Below are 19,852 nucleotides of genomic sequence, written 5' to 3'. Positions count from 1 at the left end.
CTTTACAATCCTTTTTTATTTTAATAGCAATACTAGGGAACACTCCTGTAATCTTACAAATCACCAATAGTTACCAGGAACTTGTGAAACTAATACTGGAATCTAGGTCATTCCTAGCATATATCTTCAATAATTTCATAAAATACTAGCTATGGGGACATTTAAATATATTGTAAAGAAATTAATACTGTACCTGTTTAGAAAAGCATCTTTGAAATTATGACATACACAGTTCTGAAAACCTACAGTGTGATTAAGTAAAATCACTAAACTACTAAAGGATTTGCTTCAGATAAATTGAGATATTGTTAAAGATTGATTAATATTCATATAAGCACTGGTCTTTTAAAAACTACCCAAACTATTAGAATGGCCATATGAATGAAATTTGTCTACCTTTATTGCAGTATTATGCACTAAACCTACTGTATTTAGGAGCAATGAAGCCATGGACACAATTTCATTTTGGAGTTTCTTACAATGAATGAAATCTGAACAGGAGCCTCATTCTGCAGATAGCTTAATATTCTTAAAATCCTCCCCAATCAGATTTTTCAATCATGGGGAGAGTGAGATAAACTAAATATGCTTAGAATCCCTGATCATAAAAGCTTTGGCAGGCTCTTTATTAGCAAATACAGCACAGAAAACTACCTCAATGATAATAATTACCTGCTAAGAAGCAGGTATCTATCAAACCTGAGGCGATACAGTATTACAATTTATACTAATATATGGATGCCAATATTCTAGAATGAATGAAGTGCTGCTATCATTGTGGTCAAACGTAGAGATGTCTACATCCTTTCAAATGCAATTCCAGAATGTTCCATTAATTTTGTATTAAACAAAACCAACCTTTTAAAAATGTATAATAAACCATCACTTTTGTTTTTAAACATCTATATTATAGCCCATTACCTCTGCTTGCTTTTGAGTTCAAGATCTGCTGCAGTAGCGACACTGTGCCGTGTATCACTAGATGCAATAATCAAATGTATGACAGCTTCAAGTTCAGGCACCTGTTCAGCTTCGATGAACTTCACAATACCCAATTTACACTGCCCAACAAAGCAGAAGACAATAAAAGTTGTTCAGTACAATCTCATACATTGTCTATAGAAAGAATTCCTTTATTATAATTACAGAGTGATAGAACTGGATAGTTATTTCTATCCGAGAAATAACAAGAGGCTTTGCCTTAAAGCAGAGATGGGGAAATTATGAGGCTTAATACATTACAGGAGGAGAATTCTCAATCTAAGTCAACTTAGTCAATCTAAGTAATTGTGAATGGGAATTCTGATCCAACCATATGTGGGGGGTCAGAGGTTTTCAGTCATTTAAAGGTAAAGGTTTCTTCTGTCCTATCATGTCTGACTTTAGGGAGAAGTGCTCATCTCCACTTCTTAGCTGAGAGAAGCAGCATTGCTGAAGACCCTTTCCATGGTCAGACTATATGTCAAGATGCATGGAATGCTATTACTTCCTACCAAAGTGGTTTAAAATGTTTAAGATGATATTTTCCAAAATACCTCTCATCCCTATAAAAATATGCTGTTTATCATGCATATTACATTCATTGTTCAGAGTTTTTGAATGGCGCAACATCATATGCTGATGCTACTTGGTTTTACCACTTTTTTAGTTTAGTTTTGGTTTTATATTCTAGTATTTTATTTCAGTTTACAATCTGAGAAAGATACAATATAATTAAATTAGAGTATGCATGAGCTGGAGACAAATAAAAGTTCACAAGATAAGTTACTACGCATTATGTTTGGCAACTTGTTATAATTAAGCTATTTCTACACCACCACCCATTGGACTATAATTATTTGGCTTTTACCTGTTCCAGCTGCTCAGGTGTCCACGGACTGTCTCCAATTACCCGCTTGGCTGCATAAAAGCTCATTCCCGGAGGAGGCTGAGGGATCCCAGATCCTCCAGAAGTGCTTGATGAAGAGGAACCCTGGCCCACTGGTACATTCTGGCGACTCTGGGATTCATTTAACACATATCTAGAAGGAGAGTGGGGGGGTTATAAAATCCTCTATTAGGAACGGTGAGTGAATGTATCAGTCTATGAGCTCTGCACTGCTTAAATTATGTCAGTCTGAAAAACCCAGCCATAACCTCAGTTATGGAAACAAAAATTGGACTTGAAAAAGCAAGATATTAAAATAGATAATTATTTTTCTGTCACATTAAAAAACACTATTTTATCAATTTTGGAAGTATTTGGGAGGCCTTATTCAAAGCCGTCAGGAACCATATAAGCTCTGAGGCCTTGAGATTACACATTTCTAAAATAATAGAAATCTAGAGAGCCACTTTGGTCTACTAAGTGAAGGACCAGACTAGAAAGCCGGAGACTGTAAGTTTTAGTCCTGCTTTAGCAATCCAGCTGGACAGCCTTGGGCCAGTCACTCTTTTGCAGGTCAACTCATCTCACAGGGTTGCTGTTGTGGGGAAAATAGGAGGGGGAAGGTGTGTTGGATATGTTTGCCACTTTATTCAAAAATAATAATAAAGGCGGAACATAACATTTTAAAAACTATATAAATAATTACATTAGTTAATCAGGACATCTGTATAAGAGAATCCATTTCCAGAGACCAATAAAAAAAGCATCTAGACAGAATCATTTTAATTAGGCCATTAACTTGATCAGTATTAATTTCTGTCAGTTAAATTTGGATGTCTTTGTGCATAGCAGACAAGATAAAAAAATTCTACTGATTCCTAAGGTTTGAGGACTTTTACAATGCTGCTGGACCATTTGTACATTAAAGAAGAACTTACAAACATTTTAATTTTTCTTTTAAATTGTGCACGTGACAGATTGGGCATGAAATTTAGCTGCATTTAAGCAATTGTGTATTTTATCACCTTCTAGGACACAGATTTCTCTGAAGCAGAAGTCCCATTTAACTTTTGGGGACTCCTGCTAAGGCTAATTAAACAGGCACAGATAGTCCTCGCTTAAGAACCAGACGTTTAGCGACTGTTCCAAGTTACAACATATCTCTCCAGAACTATTTACAATCTGTTTTCTAAATTCTGACAGTCATATATCCGCTTGTGATAACACAATCATATTTTAGATGCATGGCAACCAGTTTGCCTTTACAACTGTTTGCAGCCCACAGTCATGTGAAGGCAATTTCTGGTGGGTTTTGCTGGTGAACAGAATAACAGAAAGGACCAACTACCTGTTCTAGCACGAAACCCTATACCATTTCAGACAAATGTCTGTCCAATCTCTTCTTTAAAAACTCCAGTGTTGGACCCATAACTTCCAGAGGCAAGTCGTTCCACTCATTAATTGTTCTAATTGTAGCACATTGCTGGCTCATATTTAAATAAGTATCCGCTAGGACTCCAAGATCCCTCTTGCATCTACTACAATTGAGCCAGATATGCTGTACCTGTGCATTTGTTTTTCTTGTAGAACTTTACTTTTCTCATCTCTGAATTTCATTTTGTTAGATTGGGCCCAGTATTCAAGTCTGTCAAGAGCCTTCTGTACCTTGAGGCTATCTTCTGGAGTGTTAGCTATTCCTGCCAGCTTGGTGTTTTCTGCAAATTGGATGAGTTCCCCTTCTATCTCTTTGTCTAAATCACTGATGAAGATATTGAAGAATACTGGGCTTAAGACACAGCCTTGGGATTCCCCATTGCATACCTTCTCCCATGTGGATGCAGGTCCATTAAGGTGTACCTGTTGAGTACCTGTTGAGTGCGCTTAATCAGCCAGTTACAAATCCATCTGGTGGTGATACTGTCTAATATACAAATTTCTATCTTATCAAGTAGTAGCTTGTAGTGTACTTTATCAAATGCCTTACTGAAGTCAAAGTAAATTATATCCACAGCATCGGATATAGATTAGCAGATGGCAACTATATCAGCCCTTTTCCAGTTGTCTGCTCTTCCAGGAACTTTGAAAGATATGGTTCAATGGTTCTGAAATCATGTCTGCCAATTCCTGCAGAACCTTGGGTGCGATCCATCTTGTCCTTATGATTTGAACTCATCTAGAGTGGATAGGTGTTGTGTTATCATTTTTCTGCTTTTTTGACTTGCATTTTTAATCTGCATTTTATCTAATCCGCATTTAATCTACAGTATTTATATATATATATTGGTTTTTTTCTGTGCGTAAAAACAGATGCAAAAAAAATGAGTTAAACAGTTCTGCTTTCTCCCTGCTACTCATCACTTTGTCATTTTCTTCTATTAATGGACCAATTGTTCCCTTGACTTTTTTCCTTGTTTTTCCTTCTTCCTTGATATTGAAAGAGGTTTTTTTGGTTATTTATAATTTTCATTGCAAGCCTTAGTTCATTTCGAGCCTTAGCTTTCCTGACTTCATCTTTGCAGATTTGAGCTATTTGCTGACATGGTTATGTGGTTTCTGACATTTATTTCTGACAAAAAGCACCCATTGAGTATAATGAGACTCATTTAAGAATTGTGGCATTTGCTTAATGACTATGGTGTTTGGTTAAATGCCACTTAACGACTTATGATCATAATTCCAGGTTTAATTATTAAATCAAGGGTTATCTATAATTGGCTTTAAGATGGCAAGTCAACCATGCCAATCACAGTGATTTGCACTACACAAACTTTCCCTCAATGATAAGAAAGTAAGCCAAAACTAAACTAATCAAATTAGAACTTAATGTGATATGTAACTCCTGCTGAAAAGCTAACAAATATCTGGGTAAGACACAATGCTTCTAGCACTTTCCCTGTGATTATATTACCTTTAGAATCTGCATTCACTGAGCTGCCTATGGATTTTTAAATGATCTGAGGCAAAAACATGATTCTCATTAAAAAAAAACAATAAAAACAAAAATACTCTCTAGAGAATGTCATCAATGGCAGAATATCACTTTAAAGACGAGTCTTCCCTCTCCTAGTACCAGTAGTACCTATCACCTGATAAACTTCATTATTACTTACCCATAAGGCATGAGGAGAACATCCAACATAAAATCCAACAGCAGTTGTACAGTCTTTGGTTTTTCAGCAAGATTAAACGGAGAAGCTGCTTTCAGAGGTTCAACAGGATATTTCATGTGAAAAAGTGTTGGTATTAGAAGGTGCATTAGGCTGCAAAACAATTGTTTATATTGCAATTATATGTAAGAATCTGCCTAAACATTCATAAACACTTTCATTTGTTGCCATTTGCATTTTTAAAAACTTTAAGTGGGAATTGCCGACAAGGAAGACCACAAAACTTCATGGCTTTCATGAAACCACTTTCCTTTCTTTCATATTTAGTAGCTAATTCCAAATGGATCTGTATTATACAAATTACTCTGAAATGAATTACACTGAAACTTTAAATGTTAAGTAGGTTGGATCCAAGAATTAAGATTTACCTGTATGACAAAATGTTGGATGGCAAAAAAGCAAGGTATTTAAAATATAACCGTTGCCTAGGAAAGATGGCTGAAACCTTTTTTTAGGTCCCAGGAAACAAGATATATTCAGACAAATCCCTCATTTGTTGGGATTTAAGAAGGAGTGGAGTTCAGGTCAATAAGGGAACTACACCATCATTTCTCTGAACATGTATTTGCAGTCTGTAATGGCTAATTTATTAAAAGGAATGTGTTTTTTTTTTAAATATAACAATGAAAGCTTTCTTCTAAGAATATTATACCTGTCCTGCTGAGGTTGAGGTTTTCCTTCCATTGCAGTAAGAAGAGTGGGTGCCAGCTCACATTGCTTTTCCACAGGCAAACGAGGGTAACCCATCTTAACATATATTATTGTAAAATTCTGTAAAATGCAAGATATATCTGAAAAGTACTACTACAAAAAACAGCTCTATAGTACAATATCCACAAATTGTAAGAAACTTATGACTAAAATTCATTGATAAATACCACTGAAATGTTTACATTGTTCAAGTAGTCCAGCTCACCAAAAATATTCCACAATTTCATTTATTTTAATAACTTTAGAAAAATACTCCTCACATGTAGTTGTCTACAGAAGGAAAAGAGCAGATGAGGTTTGATAGCACCTTTTCCAACTAACACATTTTATTAACAGCATAAATGGCAACTCACCAAAAATTATTCCTTTGAACTACCGTATTTTTCGCACTATAAGACGCAATCCACCCCCCCAAAAAAGTGGGTGGAAATGTCTGTGTGTCTTATACAGCGAATATTGCGGCGGGGGTGGAGGAGGGTTGTCACTACGGCTGCCACTCGCTGCTGCTGGGGAATGCTGCAGCCCTCCCTGCCGAGCAGGTGCTTGGTGCTTGGATCGGCCTTCCGGAATACTGCTGATCAGCTGTTCTAGGCAGCGGGGATCACTGATGTCGCTCACCGCCACTACCAATCACCGCCGCCGAATGCAGCAGTGGCGATTGGCTTCAGTGGCGATTGGCGGCAGCGATTCCTGCTACCTACAACAGCTGATTGGCTGTATTCTGGGAGGTCAATCCAACTGCTAATCAGCTGCTAGGCAGCAAAGGCTTCAGTGTTCCCCGGTGGCAGCAGCAGTTCCGCTCAGTTGACTGGTGATGGGCGCAATGAAGAGGAGCCCTCACAAGCCATGTGCTGGGGTTGCAATAATGTGCTGAAGCTGACCAGGCTGTTTGCTGTTTGCTGCAAGGACGCTAGCCAGATGAATACTGGATGGATGCTGGGAGGGAGAGACAGATTTTTTTTTCTTGTTTTCCTCCTCTAAAGCTAACAGTTGACATGGGGAATGCATCTACCAATTTCATAATAAAAGTCTCTTCATACTAGGAGCCTCTGACGCCTGCATTCTAGTGATTGCATTAATTTCAAGTTTCTAACTCCAACCAATTATGACCTTAAAGATGTAGACCATTATATCAAGGACATTTTATCTTAGCAATTACCTGAGAAAGTTTTAGAGCAGTTGTTATTAACTGGCCAAAATGTGTATTTCAGTTCATGTCTAAGCACTCCATACTGCACTAGTGTATTAAAACCTTACCTGGACATGAAATAAGGTCTTTGTCACTGGGATGGCCAGGTATAAATCTAAAAGCATGTACTAAAGGATTATCTTTACCTAAACTTCCACTAAAAATTGCACTATTTACATACCCATCTATATAAATATTTATATATTTCCTATGCAATTTGAGAAAAGCTGACATTCAGTGGTAAAGACTTATGGGCAGAAATCCCAGTTCAATCCACCTGCATCTTCAGGTAAATTGGAAAACATACGGAAACTATCAGTGACTAAATGCACACATCTGTTGAGTGTACCAGCCAAGACTCTACCAAGTGTGTTTATTCCATATGTTATAATTGTATAATCCATGGCTTAGAGTAATGTGTGAACCAAGTGGGTAATAGTGCAGTTCACATACATTACACCAAAATTATACAAATTATAGTTTAGCGTTCATGGACCAAGTTGGTGTGGTGACAATCCATAACCCTAACATTACTGTTTTAACTCTACCAATTCTCAGTAAAGCCACAATATCTTTGTTGTAATATGTTATGTGTAAATTTAAACTGCAAGGACAGAGCATTGACATCAACTTATTAAACAGAACTTTCCTAATGAGATTTAGTTATTGGCAAGAACATTAAATGTATACGAAAATAAAACACTCAGAATATTTTGTTTCTATCTATTTTAATGGACTATTTAAATATGACAAAAGGGTGTAGTTACATATAAACATTCATTAAAACACAATTGGAGTCTTCAAGGGTTACAATTAGGAAAGAACTTCCCAGCAGCTGCAAGCCAGTAAACCTTTCTTTATCTGCTGTTTATATAGAAGGCTTATTATTCAAAAGCAGGACAAAGAATACCTAGGCAGGAGATAACCAGCTATTATACTTAAGCACGATGTGCAAAGACAATCATAACCTTAGAAATCATGTGTAAAATTCTCTAAGAAAAAAGGACTTACTGTAACAAAGGAGACCGCAGAAGGATCTTGATATTGTACTAATAAAGTCTCCACTGGAAGTTGGATTTTTGGGCGACTTTTGATTCGTTTGTTCAGATGAACTAGCAATTCCATAACCTAAAAAGAAAAAATATCATTCCTTCATTTTATTGATCTAGGTTTCATTTCCCAATTGTGAAATATAATAAATAAAATATCTATATTATCAAATGTCCTATTTGTCTTTCCATTTGACCTTTCACAGAAAAAAAAGAAACAAGTGACTATATTATTTGGACCTGAACCTGAGAAAGAATTACAAGGTAACAATATTTGCAATGGCTTCAAGGAATATATTATTATGATATACAGCTTCCAGCTTGAGGGAAACACAGCTTACTCAAACAAGGTTGGATCTGGTTAGTACTTGTATAGAAGATCATCACACAAACTCTAGGCTGGAAAGGGCAACTGAAAATGCACCCCGGATGAAAGCAATAGCTTTGTGTTGAAAATTACATGTTTTCATCAAGTGATCATGAGTTAAATTCGTCTCAAAGGACACTCTATCTATATATAAAACCAACAGGGGAGGATTATTAAGCATTTCATGTTTGACAGACATCAACATACAGATAATATTCATACCTTTTTACGCACTCCTTCCTGTGTACTCGAAAGTTTCAAAAGAACAGGGGGAAGGAATTTGGATATAATATTCTGCAATTGCTCATCTGTTTCTGCATGGCCGAGACGCAAAAATACACGTTCAAGCTGATCTAAAATAAAGGGAAAAAACCCTGATCTATAACTAACAGCAAACAGTTCAAATAGGCACTGTTATACCAGCAAGTTCAGCATTAAATAGTGGCTTAGTTCTCAATTGATTTTACTAATGACCTTATTGCAAGGTTACCCTGCATTTGTCATGTGTGTTTTACACAGATGCAACACATATTTAATACCAGAAAGTTTAGGGAATTATTTATTAAATGTATATCTCCCTGTCTAGTGATTCTTTGTTTTGTTCAAGGGAAGGAAAAAAGAGACCCATCTGCTTCTAATTCGATCAGTCTAGTTTGCTGTGATTATTACATATGTGCATCATTGGATAAAGATTTCTTGAACAAGTAAGACTGAATCACACTTAGAGCATAAAAACTCTGCCACTGCTTTTGGGTCACATACTTTTTACATACTTTTACACAAATCGTAATGTATTCTATTAAATGCAAATTTTAATTTATGAAATAAATGCTACTTTGATCAATGAAGGAAAATTTTAATCAAACAGACGATAGGCTCAGGACACATTGTTTTATGTACTCAGATTTTGGTGAATAATTGCAGTAGTACAATAGAAAAATAGTTGCTTTTTTGTTCTCAATGTATTAAAAGACAAGTCATGTATAATACGTATATATTAGATCTGGCTATTATTGAGAAGTCAATATGCAAAATTTAAAACAAAATAAGTAAATTACCTTACTTTTTTTATTATAGATTGCACTGCCTTCAGTTATATCATTTGATTCTCTGAGAACATTGAATCTAATGAAGTCAAATTTCCTCTTAAATTTTTAAAGAACATATGATTTTTTCCTTATAAAGAAAGCATCTTACTAATTTGCAAAGTATATCCCTTATATTCAGAAGTAATAATTTCATGCTATAATATAGTATTTCCCAATTCTAGATTAATAGACTGCAGAACTTTATGGACCATAGTTCTGTCTATACAGATAGTTCTTGACTATATATATTGTTTTCTTTTTGGATTGTAAGACAACCAGAGCTTAGCTTTAAGGAGAGTGGCTAAAGAAATGTTTTAAATAAGTAAAAATAAGTTCATAGAGAAGAAAAGCAGGGACAATTGCATCATGGCATATATTACAAACCTTCCAAGATTCACTACCTAAATTCAGTACAAGTAATCATGTTTTATCTTTAAAAAATCTCACTTAGCAACAGAAATTTTGGATTCAATTGTGGTCATAAATCGAGGACTATCTGTACACATTTCTGCCTAGGGTAATCTCAGCCATAATTAGAAAAATGCAAACTGTCTTACTCTGAGATAGTTTACACAATCTACCTTGAATTGCTCAATGTATCATGCTGTCTCATCCAGGGAGGATTATGAACAGAAAAAAAAACATTTATTCTTACTTAATCTAAGACAGACACAAACCAGAGAGTACTACTCCAAGCCAAATTTCAGATGTGAAAAGGGAAGCCAGGGTCATTTGAAAGTGAACTCAAACCCAGTCAAAATACCCTGTACAGACCTCATTTCCTTATTTTTTTAATGACTAATCAGGATAAATGGATTTCAGAGACTTCTAATATATTTTGATACAGTAAGAGGAAATATTTCATTATGTAATCAATTTATTCAAAAGTAAACAGAATATACGTTGGTTTTAAAAATTAAAATTATTAAGTCTGATAAGAGCAAAAGTACGGGAGAAAATAAATATCGTATCTAAAATCTAATAGCATTAATCTAGAACACAAAATATCCTAGTTAAAGTGAGGAGGGAAATTTGAATGTTTCACAATTGTGTGTGTGTGTGCATGCACGTGCATGCACACGTGTGTTCCAAGGCACAATGTTCTCCTTGACAAGAGAAATGAAAGTTCTCCAACACAGTAGACACAAGATGGTACTCATAAAAGAGCAAAATGACAACATAAATGGATCTGAGTAATGTAAACATAAATTATTCTATTATAATCTTAACAGAAAAAATGTTTTATTTTAGCCATTCTAGGAGTATGAAAAAACAAAATATGGGCTGTTTGTTTATGACAAAATGAATCTTAAATCTGAGATTGGTTATATAACATTTCAAGATATATAAAGATATTCAGTTTCATATAGCATCTACATGTGCTAAACTTCCAACTGCTTGTACTAGTAATTTATATTTCAAAACTTTAATATAACAGCAACTCTAGCTTGGCCCTACAAATTAGCATAAAACCATATTTCAGCAACAAAACCACTGTATGAGTACTTATTTTCATTTTTCCCACTGCTGTACCACAAACAACTGTTAAATTTTAAACTGTACAAAATTATGACAAATTATGGCAAGTTTACCCAACAGGAATTTTCTATATGTACTGTAGAGTACTTCAACTTGCATTGCATGAAACCATATAGTTAATAGGTAATCCTCACTTACTGATTGCCTCATGCAACAACTGTTGTTACAATGGTACTTAAAAAATAACACTGCAACCGATTGTTGCATTTACAATTGCGGCATCCGTCAACAACACAGTAGCCATCAGGTGCTTTGCAACAGGTGTGCATTTATGACCGCTGCAATCATGATTGCTATTTATGTGCTTCACAACCAGCACACATTTTTCCTTGCGACAAGCAGAGTTAATACAATACAGCAAAATTGTAACCTCAGTAGCAATTCACTTAGCAACTGTTTTACTTAAAGACCAAAGGGAAAGTAAAATTATAAGTCCAATTGCAGTCATGTAATTTTCTATTTAGCAACCAGGTTGACAATCCCAACAGTGGGTGCTTAGCAACATGTAACCACCATAGCAGGAGAACACTGTCTAGTCTAGTGCATGGTTGGAGAAAACAGTATTACAGTCTAAGTCTTCCTATAATTTATTCAGTTAAAGGCATGACATGTTAACAATTACAAATACACAGAGTGAAAGGTGTGGTTGTGGAGATAGGAAACAATTTCAGGGAATTATTTAAATTGTGTATTATTTAAAATATTATTTTTAATTTCAAAAGAGAATCCTATTTTTTTAACTTATTCATTTTATCTGTTTTTATTTAATCAAATACTGAGACACTTTCTTACTTATTTCTTAGTTTCAGTAATAAAATACCTTGAGCCAGAAAAAATATAGATTAATTTTTAAAAGAGAAAAAGAAACTAAGTTGCCCCTCTCACTCTAGGAAAAATAAAGAGCTATAGTGCAATATGGGAAACTTTTCAAAAATGGAAGAAAATACTGATCTGGTAAATAGACAAAAGAAGGAACAGGTCATTCCCAACTTACAATTGCAATTGAGACCAGAATCTCTGTTAAGCAAGGCAGTTGTTATATGAGTTGCACCCAATTCTATAATTTTTGCCATGGTTGTTAAACAAATCACTGCAGTTATTAAATGAATCATGAGATCATTATGAGAATTCGGCTCCCCCAATGACTTTGCTTGTCAGAAGCCAGCTGGGAAGGTTGCAAATGATGATCACATGATCCTAGCAAGAGACACCTGCCAGAGAAACATGCCAGTTGCCAAGCACCTCGGTTTTGATCATGTGGGGATGCTGTAAATTTTAAGTGTGACAACTGGCTGTAGGTCACTTTTTCAGTGTCACTGTAACTTCGAACTGTTGCTAAACAAATAGTTGTAACTCAAGGTCTACCTCTAGTGAAATGTGACATGAATCAATGCATGAGCAGAGAATAAATATCAGTAGAAAATAAACTTAGAGGAGGCAGAAAATTCTTTGGATGACTTCCAAATGCAATATCCCTCTTCCTCTATCATTGGAATAATGACACATTCTGGAACCTATCATGTGGATAGAAATAGGCTTAGAATAAAATGGAAAAAATAGGGGAAATATAAGGATTTCCTTCCCCCGTTTTCCCCCCAAGGCTTTCTCATACCCAGGTTAACACCTTTCTCCACCAATGTTGTTCCAGGTTTCCAAACTTCACAATCCAAGTGTAAAGAGTTTCTTCACCACTGTTGTCCCAAATCTCCAATAGCATAGCACATATATTTTCCTTTTGTTTTAAGATCTTTACTGCATAGAGTTATATACTGAAATAATAGTTTCTTGATATTTGGGCTAGGATTAAAGATTAAAGTTCCCATACTACAAGCATTGAGCAGTTCCCAATTGTCTACATAAACAGACATACTTTCATGGGGGTACCAACATCTATAGATGTATTTATGATTATTTTATTTATTTACAGTTTTTGTAGCCTGGCCCAGTGCATAACGTTGGATAGAGTATAACAAAGTAATAATAATAATAATGCGATTAACATCTGCCTATCCAAGATCCTTGGGAAGGTGGATAAAAATATCAAATCCAATCTGAACATCTATCTAACTGTGGGATGAACCATAATAATACATAGGTAACTCAAACTGAAATCATAGCAAAGCAATATTTGTTTGAAATCACCTTCCAAAGTGCATGAAGCGCCACACGAAAGTTATACAACATGAGGATTACATCTAAAAAGACAGTCTTCTTGTCCTTAGCCCTCAACCTCCAAATATGTGAAGGAACTGGAAACAGGCTCTCTCATCATGTTCCTACTGGCTTGACAGATTCAATCTTAGCTATGCAGGGGGTACCAGATGTAATCTAATGTCTTGCAAAGTACTAAATTAATTGCACAAGGCTTTATGGACAGGGCTGTCCTGCACAGCCATAATATATTTATAGTATTAGAATCCTTTATTAGTATAGGTTAATAGATGTTGACTTTTAAACATTTACTTAAACTAATTAGATAACAGGAGAAAGAAGTGTTTTCTCAACGATTCTGGAAATAAACAGAAAAGTTGTGCTGTCTTTCATGCTCTCCAAACTAGTCTTCCTGATTCCTCCCTAATGGACTACAATAACCACAATTCCAAATCAGAGTAGATTTTGACTAGGAATCATGGCCAACAGGTTTGAAAAAGCTACAGTCAATCATTCATATGTATCACTAAATTTCTCAACATTCTTTGTTCAGGCATGGTATAAAATCATGCAAGTTTAAAGAGAAAGATTACCTACTCAAGATTGGATAATATTTACTCCAAATAAAGAAGTCAAAAACGTTATTACAGGGATGCCTTATCCAAACATCAAAGACACTGCAATTAAGGTGCAATTGTTCCTCGTCCAAAAACCTTTAATTCCATGGAGTGCAATGGTACTTTCTCCTAAACTATTGCATAATCTTGTAAATTCATTAGTACATCTTCCATACATATATACAACTACCTGTGAACACAAATGAATTTGGGCCACTCCCAATCCAGCTTCTTTCACAGGTTTGTGTTATGGATATAAAACTGAGGAAAGGTGCCTACTACAGATAATCCTTGATTTACAACCCAATTGAGCCCAAAATTTATATAGACATTTGTTAAGTGAGTTTTATCCCATTTTACGACTTTTCTTGCCACATTTAAGTGAATTACTGCAATTGTTAAATTAGTAACACTGTTGTTAAGTGAATCCGGCTTTCCCATTGACTTTACATGTCAGAAGGTCACAAAAGGGATCACATGATCCAGGGACACTGCAACCGTCATAAGCATGAACCAGCTGTCAAGCATATGAATGAAAATCACATGACCCTTGGGATGCTACTACAAGTGTGAAAAATGGTCATAAGTCACTTTTTTTCAGTGCCAGTCAAGGATCATGTGTATGCTAATATGCCCAGCCTTCTTGAACTCTGTGGGCTATATAGGCAATAAATAACTGCACATTTTTGACACTTTATTTTTGTGTGTAATATAAACATACAAGTATGTTTTTGAAACCATACTTCTTTGTATATATTACACACACATATATATTACACACACACACACACCTATATGTGAGTGCACACATACCTATGTGTATGTGTTTTGATATGTATCTGTATGTTCAGGTAGTCCTCGCCTTATAACATTTCATTTAGCAACCATTCAGTTACAATGGCACTGAAAAGTGACATGATCATTTTTCACTTATGACTGTTGCAGCATCCTCACGGTCATATGATTTACATTCAGATGCTTATCAACTGGTTCATATTTATGACGGTTGCCATGTCCTGGGGTCATGTGATCCCCTTTTGCTACCTTCTGACATGCAAACTCAATGGGAAAGCCGGATTCACTTAACAACGGTGTTACTATTTAACAACCGGTGATTCACTTAAGAAACGTGGGGAACAAAGTGGCAAAACGGGGCAAAACTTAACACATTTCTCGCTTTGTAACGTAAATTTCGGCCTCAATTGTAGTCATAAATCAAGGACTACCTCTATGTACTATGCACGAATGCATGCATACATACATACACACACACACACACACACTCAAGCTTGCCTCAGTGGCAAAGACTATAGTAATTTCCTGTCACAAAGAAGCATTTCCCGGCCATACCACGCCTCACCGAGCAGGCCTCAATAACTTAGATGTGGAATGGGAAGTGGAGCACCACATTTAAAAAGGGCAAGAGGGACGGCGAAACGGAACCGGCAAAAATGCGTCTCGAAACGGCCAAGTCACCCTCTGCACTTGCAATACCCAACACCCTTCTCTTATGGGGGGGGGGGCTAAGGGCGAGGGGGTAAAGGCACATCGGAAAGACCGGCCGTCGCCAAATTGGGCACTGCAAAGGGCGGAGGGCCTTTCTTCCCCGCCCTCCAACTCAAAAACACCCTGCACGGTTCTCCCAAGGCCGGATCTTAATCCCCGGGGGAAAAAGCAAAGTCACGGCGGGGCCTGCGCTTTCCACCAGATTTTTAAGAATCCGACTTTGAGAGGAGGAGGGCAATCTGGAATTCCCTCCAGTGAAGAGGGCCCGGGGGGGGAGGAACCCCCCTTCTCGCAAGGACTAACTCTCTGCACCCACATATCTTTAAAGGGGGAGGTCGAGAGGAGGAAGGGATGTGTGGGGTGGGGTGTGTGTGTGTATCAGTGATCTCCGAAGCGCCCATATCCCACATATCTTTGGGGGGGGGGCAGAAAAGGGATGTGTGGGATGATGTATGTGTGTAAAACAGTGACCCAAAGCGCTCGTACCCACATATTTTTAAAGGGGGGGAGGGAGGGAGAGAAGGGATGTGTGGGATGGTGTGTGTGTGTGTGTGTGTGTATAAAACAGTGGCTCAAAGCGCCGTATCCACATATCTTTAAAATGGGGAGGGGGAGCGAGAGAAGGAAGGGATGTGTGGGATTGTGTGTGTGTCTGTGTAAAACAGTGACCCAAAGCGCCCGTACCCACGCATCTTTAAAAGGAGGGGGGGGGAGAGAGGAGATTTGTGTGAGAGAGAATCAGTAACCGAAGAGGCTAATTCGGAGGACGGGGTCGTCCCCTCCTCCCATCATCCTGAAGCTTTTTAAGGTCCATTTCCTAATATGACTCTGCACAACCGAGGCCTAATGGCCGGGGCTCCTCCTCACCCTCCCCCACTCCCGATCCTGCATCGCCTATGAGACAACCAGCCTTCCACCCCCCCAGTTCTCTTATTGTCTTTTTTTTTTTTTTGTAAAGGTCTCCCGTTTCCGAGGTGGAAAGTACCCATCCAGTCGGGAGGGGGAAGGAATTACACCCTCCCCGAGAGAGGCCCAGGGGTGCCTCCCGAAGGCCTGAAGCACGCGCTTAAGAAAGCCGATCCGTTAAAAGAAAGCATTCACACGCTCGAGAGGGCCAAATCGCCCCCTTTTCAACGGGTCCGTACGAACAATGTCCTCCCCTCCCCGCCGCCGCCGCCGGACCCCCACTTACTCTGCTCGTCTTGGGCAGCAGAAGCGGCCGCAGCCATGTTGTCAGCTGGGAAGAGAGAAGGCGGCTTTAAGCCGGCAGTTCTCCTCGCTCTGGGCTGCGAGGCGATGGAGCCGTAGGGAGCAGAGGAGAAGGCAACCGGGGTGGGGGCTTCAGTCCTCCTTGGCCTTCAGCTCCCTTCCTCGAGGCTTCCCCCCGCGACTAAGCTGCCAGAGAAAGGCGTCCAAGGGTGGAGGGGGGAGGCCGATGGTTGATTTTTTCTCCTCCCTCCTCTGACTCTCCCCTCAAAACGCCAACCGCAGTTGAGAGACACAAAGCTTAAATAACCTGGCAAATATCTTCTTCCCTGCCTGCCTCGGCTTCGTACACGCATGCACTCCACCCTCTCCTTTTTTACTTTTACTTTTTTATAGATTGAAAAAGAACGGGGCGGCGATCGAGTCCAGCTCCTTCTCTTTAACCACTTCCTCCTTGGACTGCCTACACAGCTACAATGGTGTCTCCTTTGGCGCACCAAGCTTTTATATATATAAAACGCCCCTACGTTCCTCGTTCGTGATCTACGATTCCGCCCCCCCCTTTCATTTCATTCATTCAGTACTTTCCCGAGAATGCCGCTGAAAGGAAATTACCTGAATCCATGCTGACCTCCATGATTGGCAACATGTGTACAGTGTACACATACACATTACATACACACACACTCCTACACCCGTTTCCCCCCCACCTCAAGGGGTGGTGGAGAAAGGATCAGCAATCTTTTTTTAAAAAATGAGTTTCTCCCCCTATCTGCAGAAGGTATTTCTAACAAGCTGACTCATTCCTACCTTGAAAGGTGTTCAGTTAGGTTGGTTTTAGAAAACCTGAGATAATTTTCATGCACAGGCCTCCTAAACATATGCTATCCATTGGGGCCAGGAACTCAGTAGTTAAACAACCTTCAAGCAGAGATGTACTGTACCTTTTTTTCTGCTGAAAAAATATTTATATTTATAGATACATACACATCTATAGATATAAAGCCAAATATCACTCACTCATCACAAAATCTCCAGAACTGTAAAGCCTACAAACTTGAAATTTGAGATGTATGTTCTTCTTAGCTTCTAGGTGCTTGCTAAGAAAGGATTTTTCAAAATGACCATCAGATCATTAGTATTTTAATACAATAATTAACATGTTCTGATGCTAAGGAGTTCTACTCCTCCTCCCCACCTGGAAATAACTCTGTTCTGACTGCCAGTTGCCTCACATTCAGCTACTTTAGTTCAAACTGGCAGACGTTCCACTCCTTTACTTGGGAACAGTCTGGGGCTCCTTACAGTACTAAATGTCGGTATCTCACCAACATGTCTACACCTTCCATCAATGGAACTGCTTCTGGACTCAAGGTGGTGGGAACACTATTCCCTTATGTCTAATACTGAGCCAACAGATTGAACCGGAATGAAACAGATTTCCCCTGCACTTCCCGATCACAGTTTTGTCACAAAGCACGGGTATCCAGCTAGTAAATTTATAAAGGGAAAATAGGGATATTTAAGACAGCTAGGAAAATAGTCGTTTTAGATCTCTAAAATGTGGCTGTTGTTGATGTCCTAGCAAGCATGGGATGTAAAATGTAGTCCTAATGACTACTGATGCAGTCGTTAAGTGGAGCACAGGGTGCCTTGGGTGGGAGAAGCCCTGATGTTGGAAAGAGACTGGCAGAGTTGGGAGGAAGGGTCAAGCAAGGGAGTAGTCTAGAATCTTTACATAGACATAAGAGAGCAAGGTCCCACCCACTTCCTTGAATGTGGTTGAACTTTATTTAGTCTTTCCCAGGGGCAAACTGCCAGACTAGGAAGATTCCTATGAAATGGGTAATAGAACATTAAAGTATCTAGTTTAAATTCTTCAGGTGTGGGTCTAATTATTCTCACATGACATCTGGGAGATCTAGCACAGGCACATCCCATTTGCCCCAGGCCTTTCAATACCTCTCCCATCTCCTGAGGCATCCCCTTCCCCACTTCTCATCCCTTGGGTTCCCTGTAGGCCATGGGCCTACTTTCCCCCACCAAACCAGGTCCCCCACAGACCTTGATTCTGCTCCCTATCCCACTGAATCCCACACTCTTTCCTGGCCCCCATCACTGATCATGTACTTATCTTTGGAAGATATCTTGAGCTGGAAAGAAAAGCAGACTCCCCCATATATCGGCATCCTTGGGCCTCTAGTTCTTTCCCAAAACAGGTCCATTTTGGATAATTAATTATGATCAGTACAAATTATAATCAATTTGTGTCATTTAGCCATGCAGGAATTGCAGGCAGAAGAAGCTATGCTGCCTGGTAACAAGGAGACACAGCTGTCAGTGGTTTTAGAAGATGAGGAGTCTAAACTGCCACTCCCCTCCCAAGAACTCGTGTGTGGAGAGGAGAATAGAGCAAAAGTGTTCTACAAGGGTCCTCACCAGAAAGGAACTTTGCCCTTCCAAATGAGCAATACTATTTAAGAAGAGTAGTAATGACTTCATAGTCATTAGCCATGCTATCCGGATAACGGGAGTTACTGTCAATGTAACTGAAGGGTCCAGGATGGAAAAACCTATCCTAAAATAATTCAAAACAGCCTATCTTCCATAAATGTTCATTGTCATCCAATGTCAGGAATGATGAGAACACCGGAAGTATATGTCCAAAGCATATTATTCCAGCATGATTAAAAACCCCAAGGCATGAAACCAAAGGTGTCATTCCCAGGTAACCAGCTAAAGTAAGCAAGCACCTATATTGGAGAGCAGTGATATAAGATACTGGAGGCAGATCATTCTTTTAGTAACAACAATAAAGGCATCATTTCATGGAAGAAGACAATGATAAGCCACATTTTTGTGGACCAAGAAAACCACATGGAGAGCCAACATGAAGTTATTGATAATACAGTGCAGGATGATGAGCCCCTTATGTTGGATGGCACTCAATATGCTATATTCAATTTGAACTTGACAGAACATAAAAGCAAGATATGCTGCTTTTCATTAGAAACTGGAAAGCCAAAGTTGGAAATATGGAGGAAAATGTGGTTGAACTGAAGAAATGAATTGAAAGAGAATGACTCAGCAATGTCTGCTAATCCAAATATTTCTTCATTGCTATCACTGTCATGAGTGACAGCACCAAATGGAGCACATGGAAATGAAACACATGACATGACTGGCACAAGGAAGTGGAAGAGCTCAGTTCCAAAGATGTGGTCAGGGGCTGCTTGAAGAACAAAGCAGGAACTACCCATGTTGCAAGTTGCAAGTTAAGGTCACGGAGCAGAAAACCAATCTGTTTTTACAATATGAATTTGGGAATAATACCTACCATTTTCAAGGAGGACATCAGGAATCGTTTTGAAGTTTTGAACTACCTTGATGGGGAA

The 19,852-nt window shown here is 38.3% G+C and overlaps 1 protein-coding gene across 3 annotated transcripts in view; it reads right to left on the bottom strand.

The window, feature by feature from the left end:
- ECPAS (Ecm29 proteasome adaptor and scaffold) overlaps positions 1-17,151 on the bottom strand; it is a 73,337-nt gene extending 56,186 nt beyond the window's left edge. Inside the window, exons 1-7 of one of the 3 annotated variants that reach the window (XM_032212855.1) lie at positions 17,073-17,151; positions 8,573-8,703; positions 7,946-8,062; positions 5,687-5,805; positions 4,978-5,127; positions 1,850-2,021; positions 922-1,061 (exon numbers count right to left, since the gene is read on the bottom strand). In XM_032212855.1, coding sequence (XP_032068746.1) covers positions 922-1,061; positions 1,850-2,021; positions 4,978-5,127; positions 5,687-5,805; positions 7,946-8,062; positions 8,573-8,703; positions 17,073-17,106 — 863 coding nt within the window. In that variant the 5' untranslated portion in view covers positions 17,107-17,151. Of the gene's footprint in view, positions 1-921; positions 1,062-1,849; positions 2,022-3,851; positions 3,968-4,977; positions 5,128-5,686; positions 5,806-7,945; positions 8,063-8,572; positions 8,704-16,443; positions 16,919-17,072 lie in introns of those variants that run through there. The other 2 variants (XM_032212854.1, XM_032212856.1) reach the window with 2 other exon arrangements.
- Positions 17,152-19,852: the final 2,701 nt, after the last annotated feature.

Source organism: Thamnophis elegans, chromosome 3, assembly GCF_009769535.1.
Source record: "Thamnophis elegans isolate rThaEle1 chromosome 3, rThaEle1.pri, whole genome shotgun sequence".
Classification (NCBI taxonomy): Eukaryota; Metazoa; Chordata; class Lepidosauria; order Squamata; family Colubridae; genus Thamnophis; species Thamnophis elegans.
The sequence above is the reverse complement of the archived record's forward strand: the minus strand, read 5'-3'. Positions and strand labels throughout refer to the sequence as shown.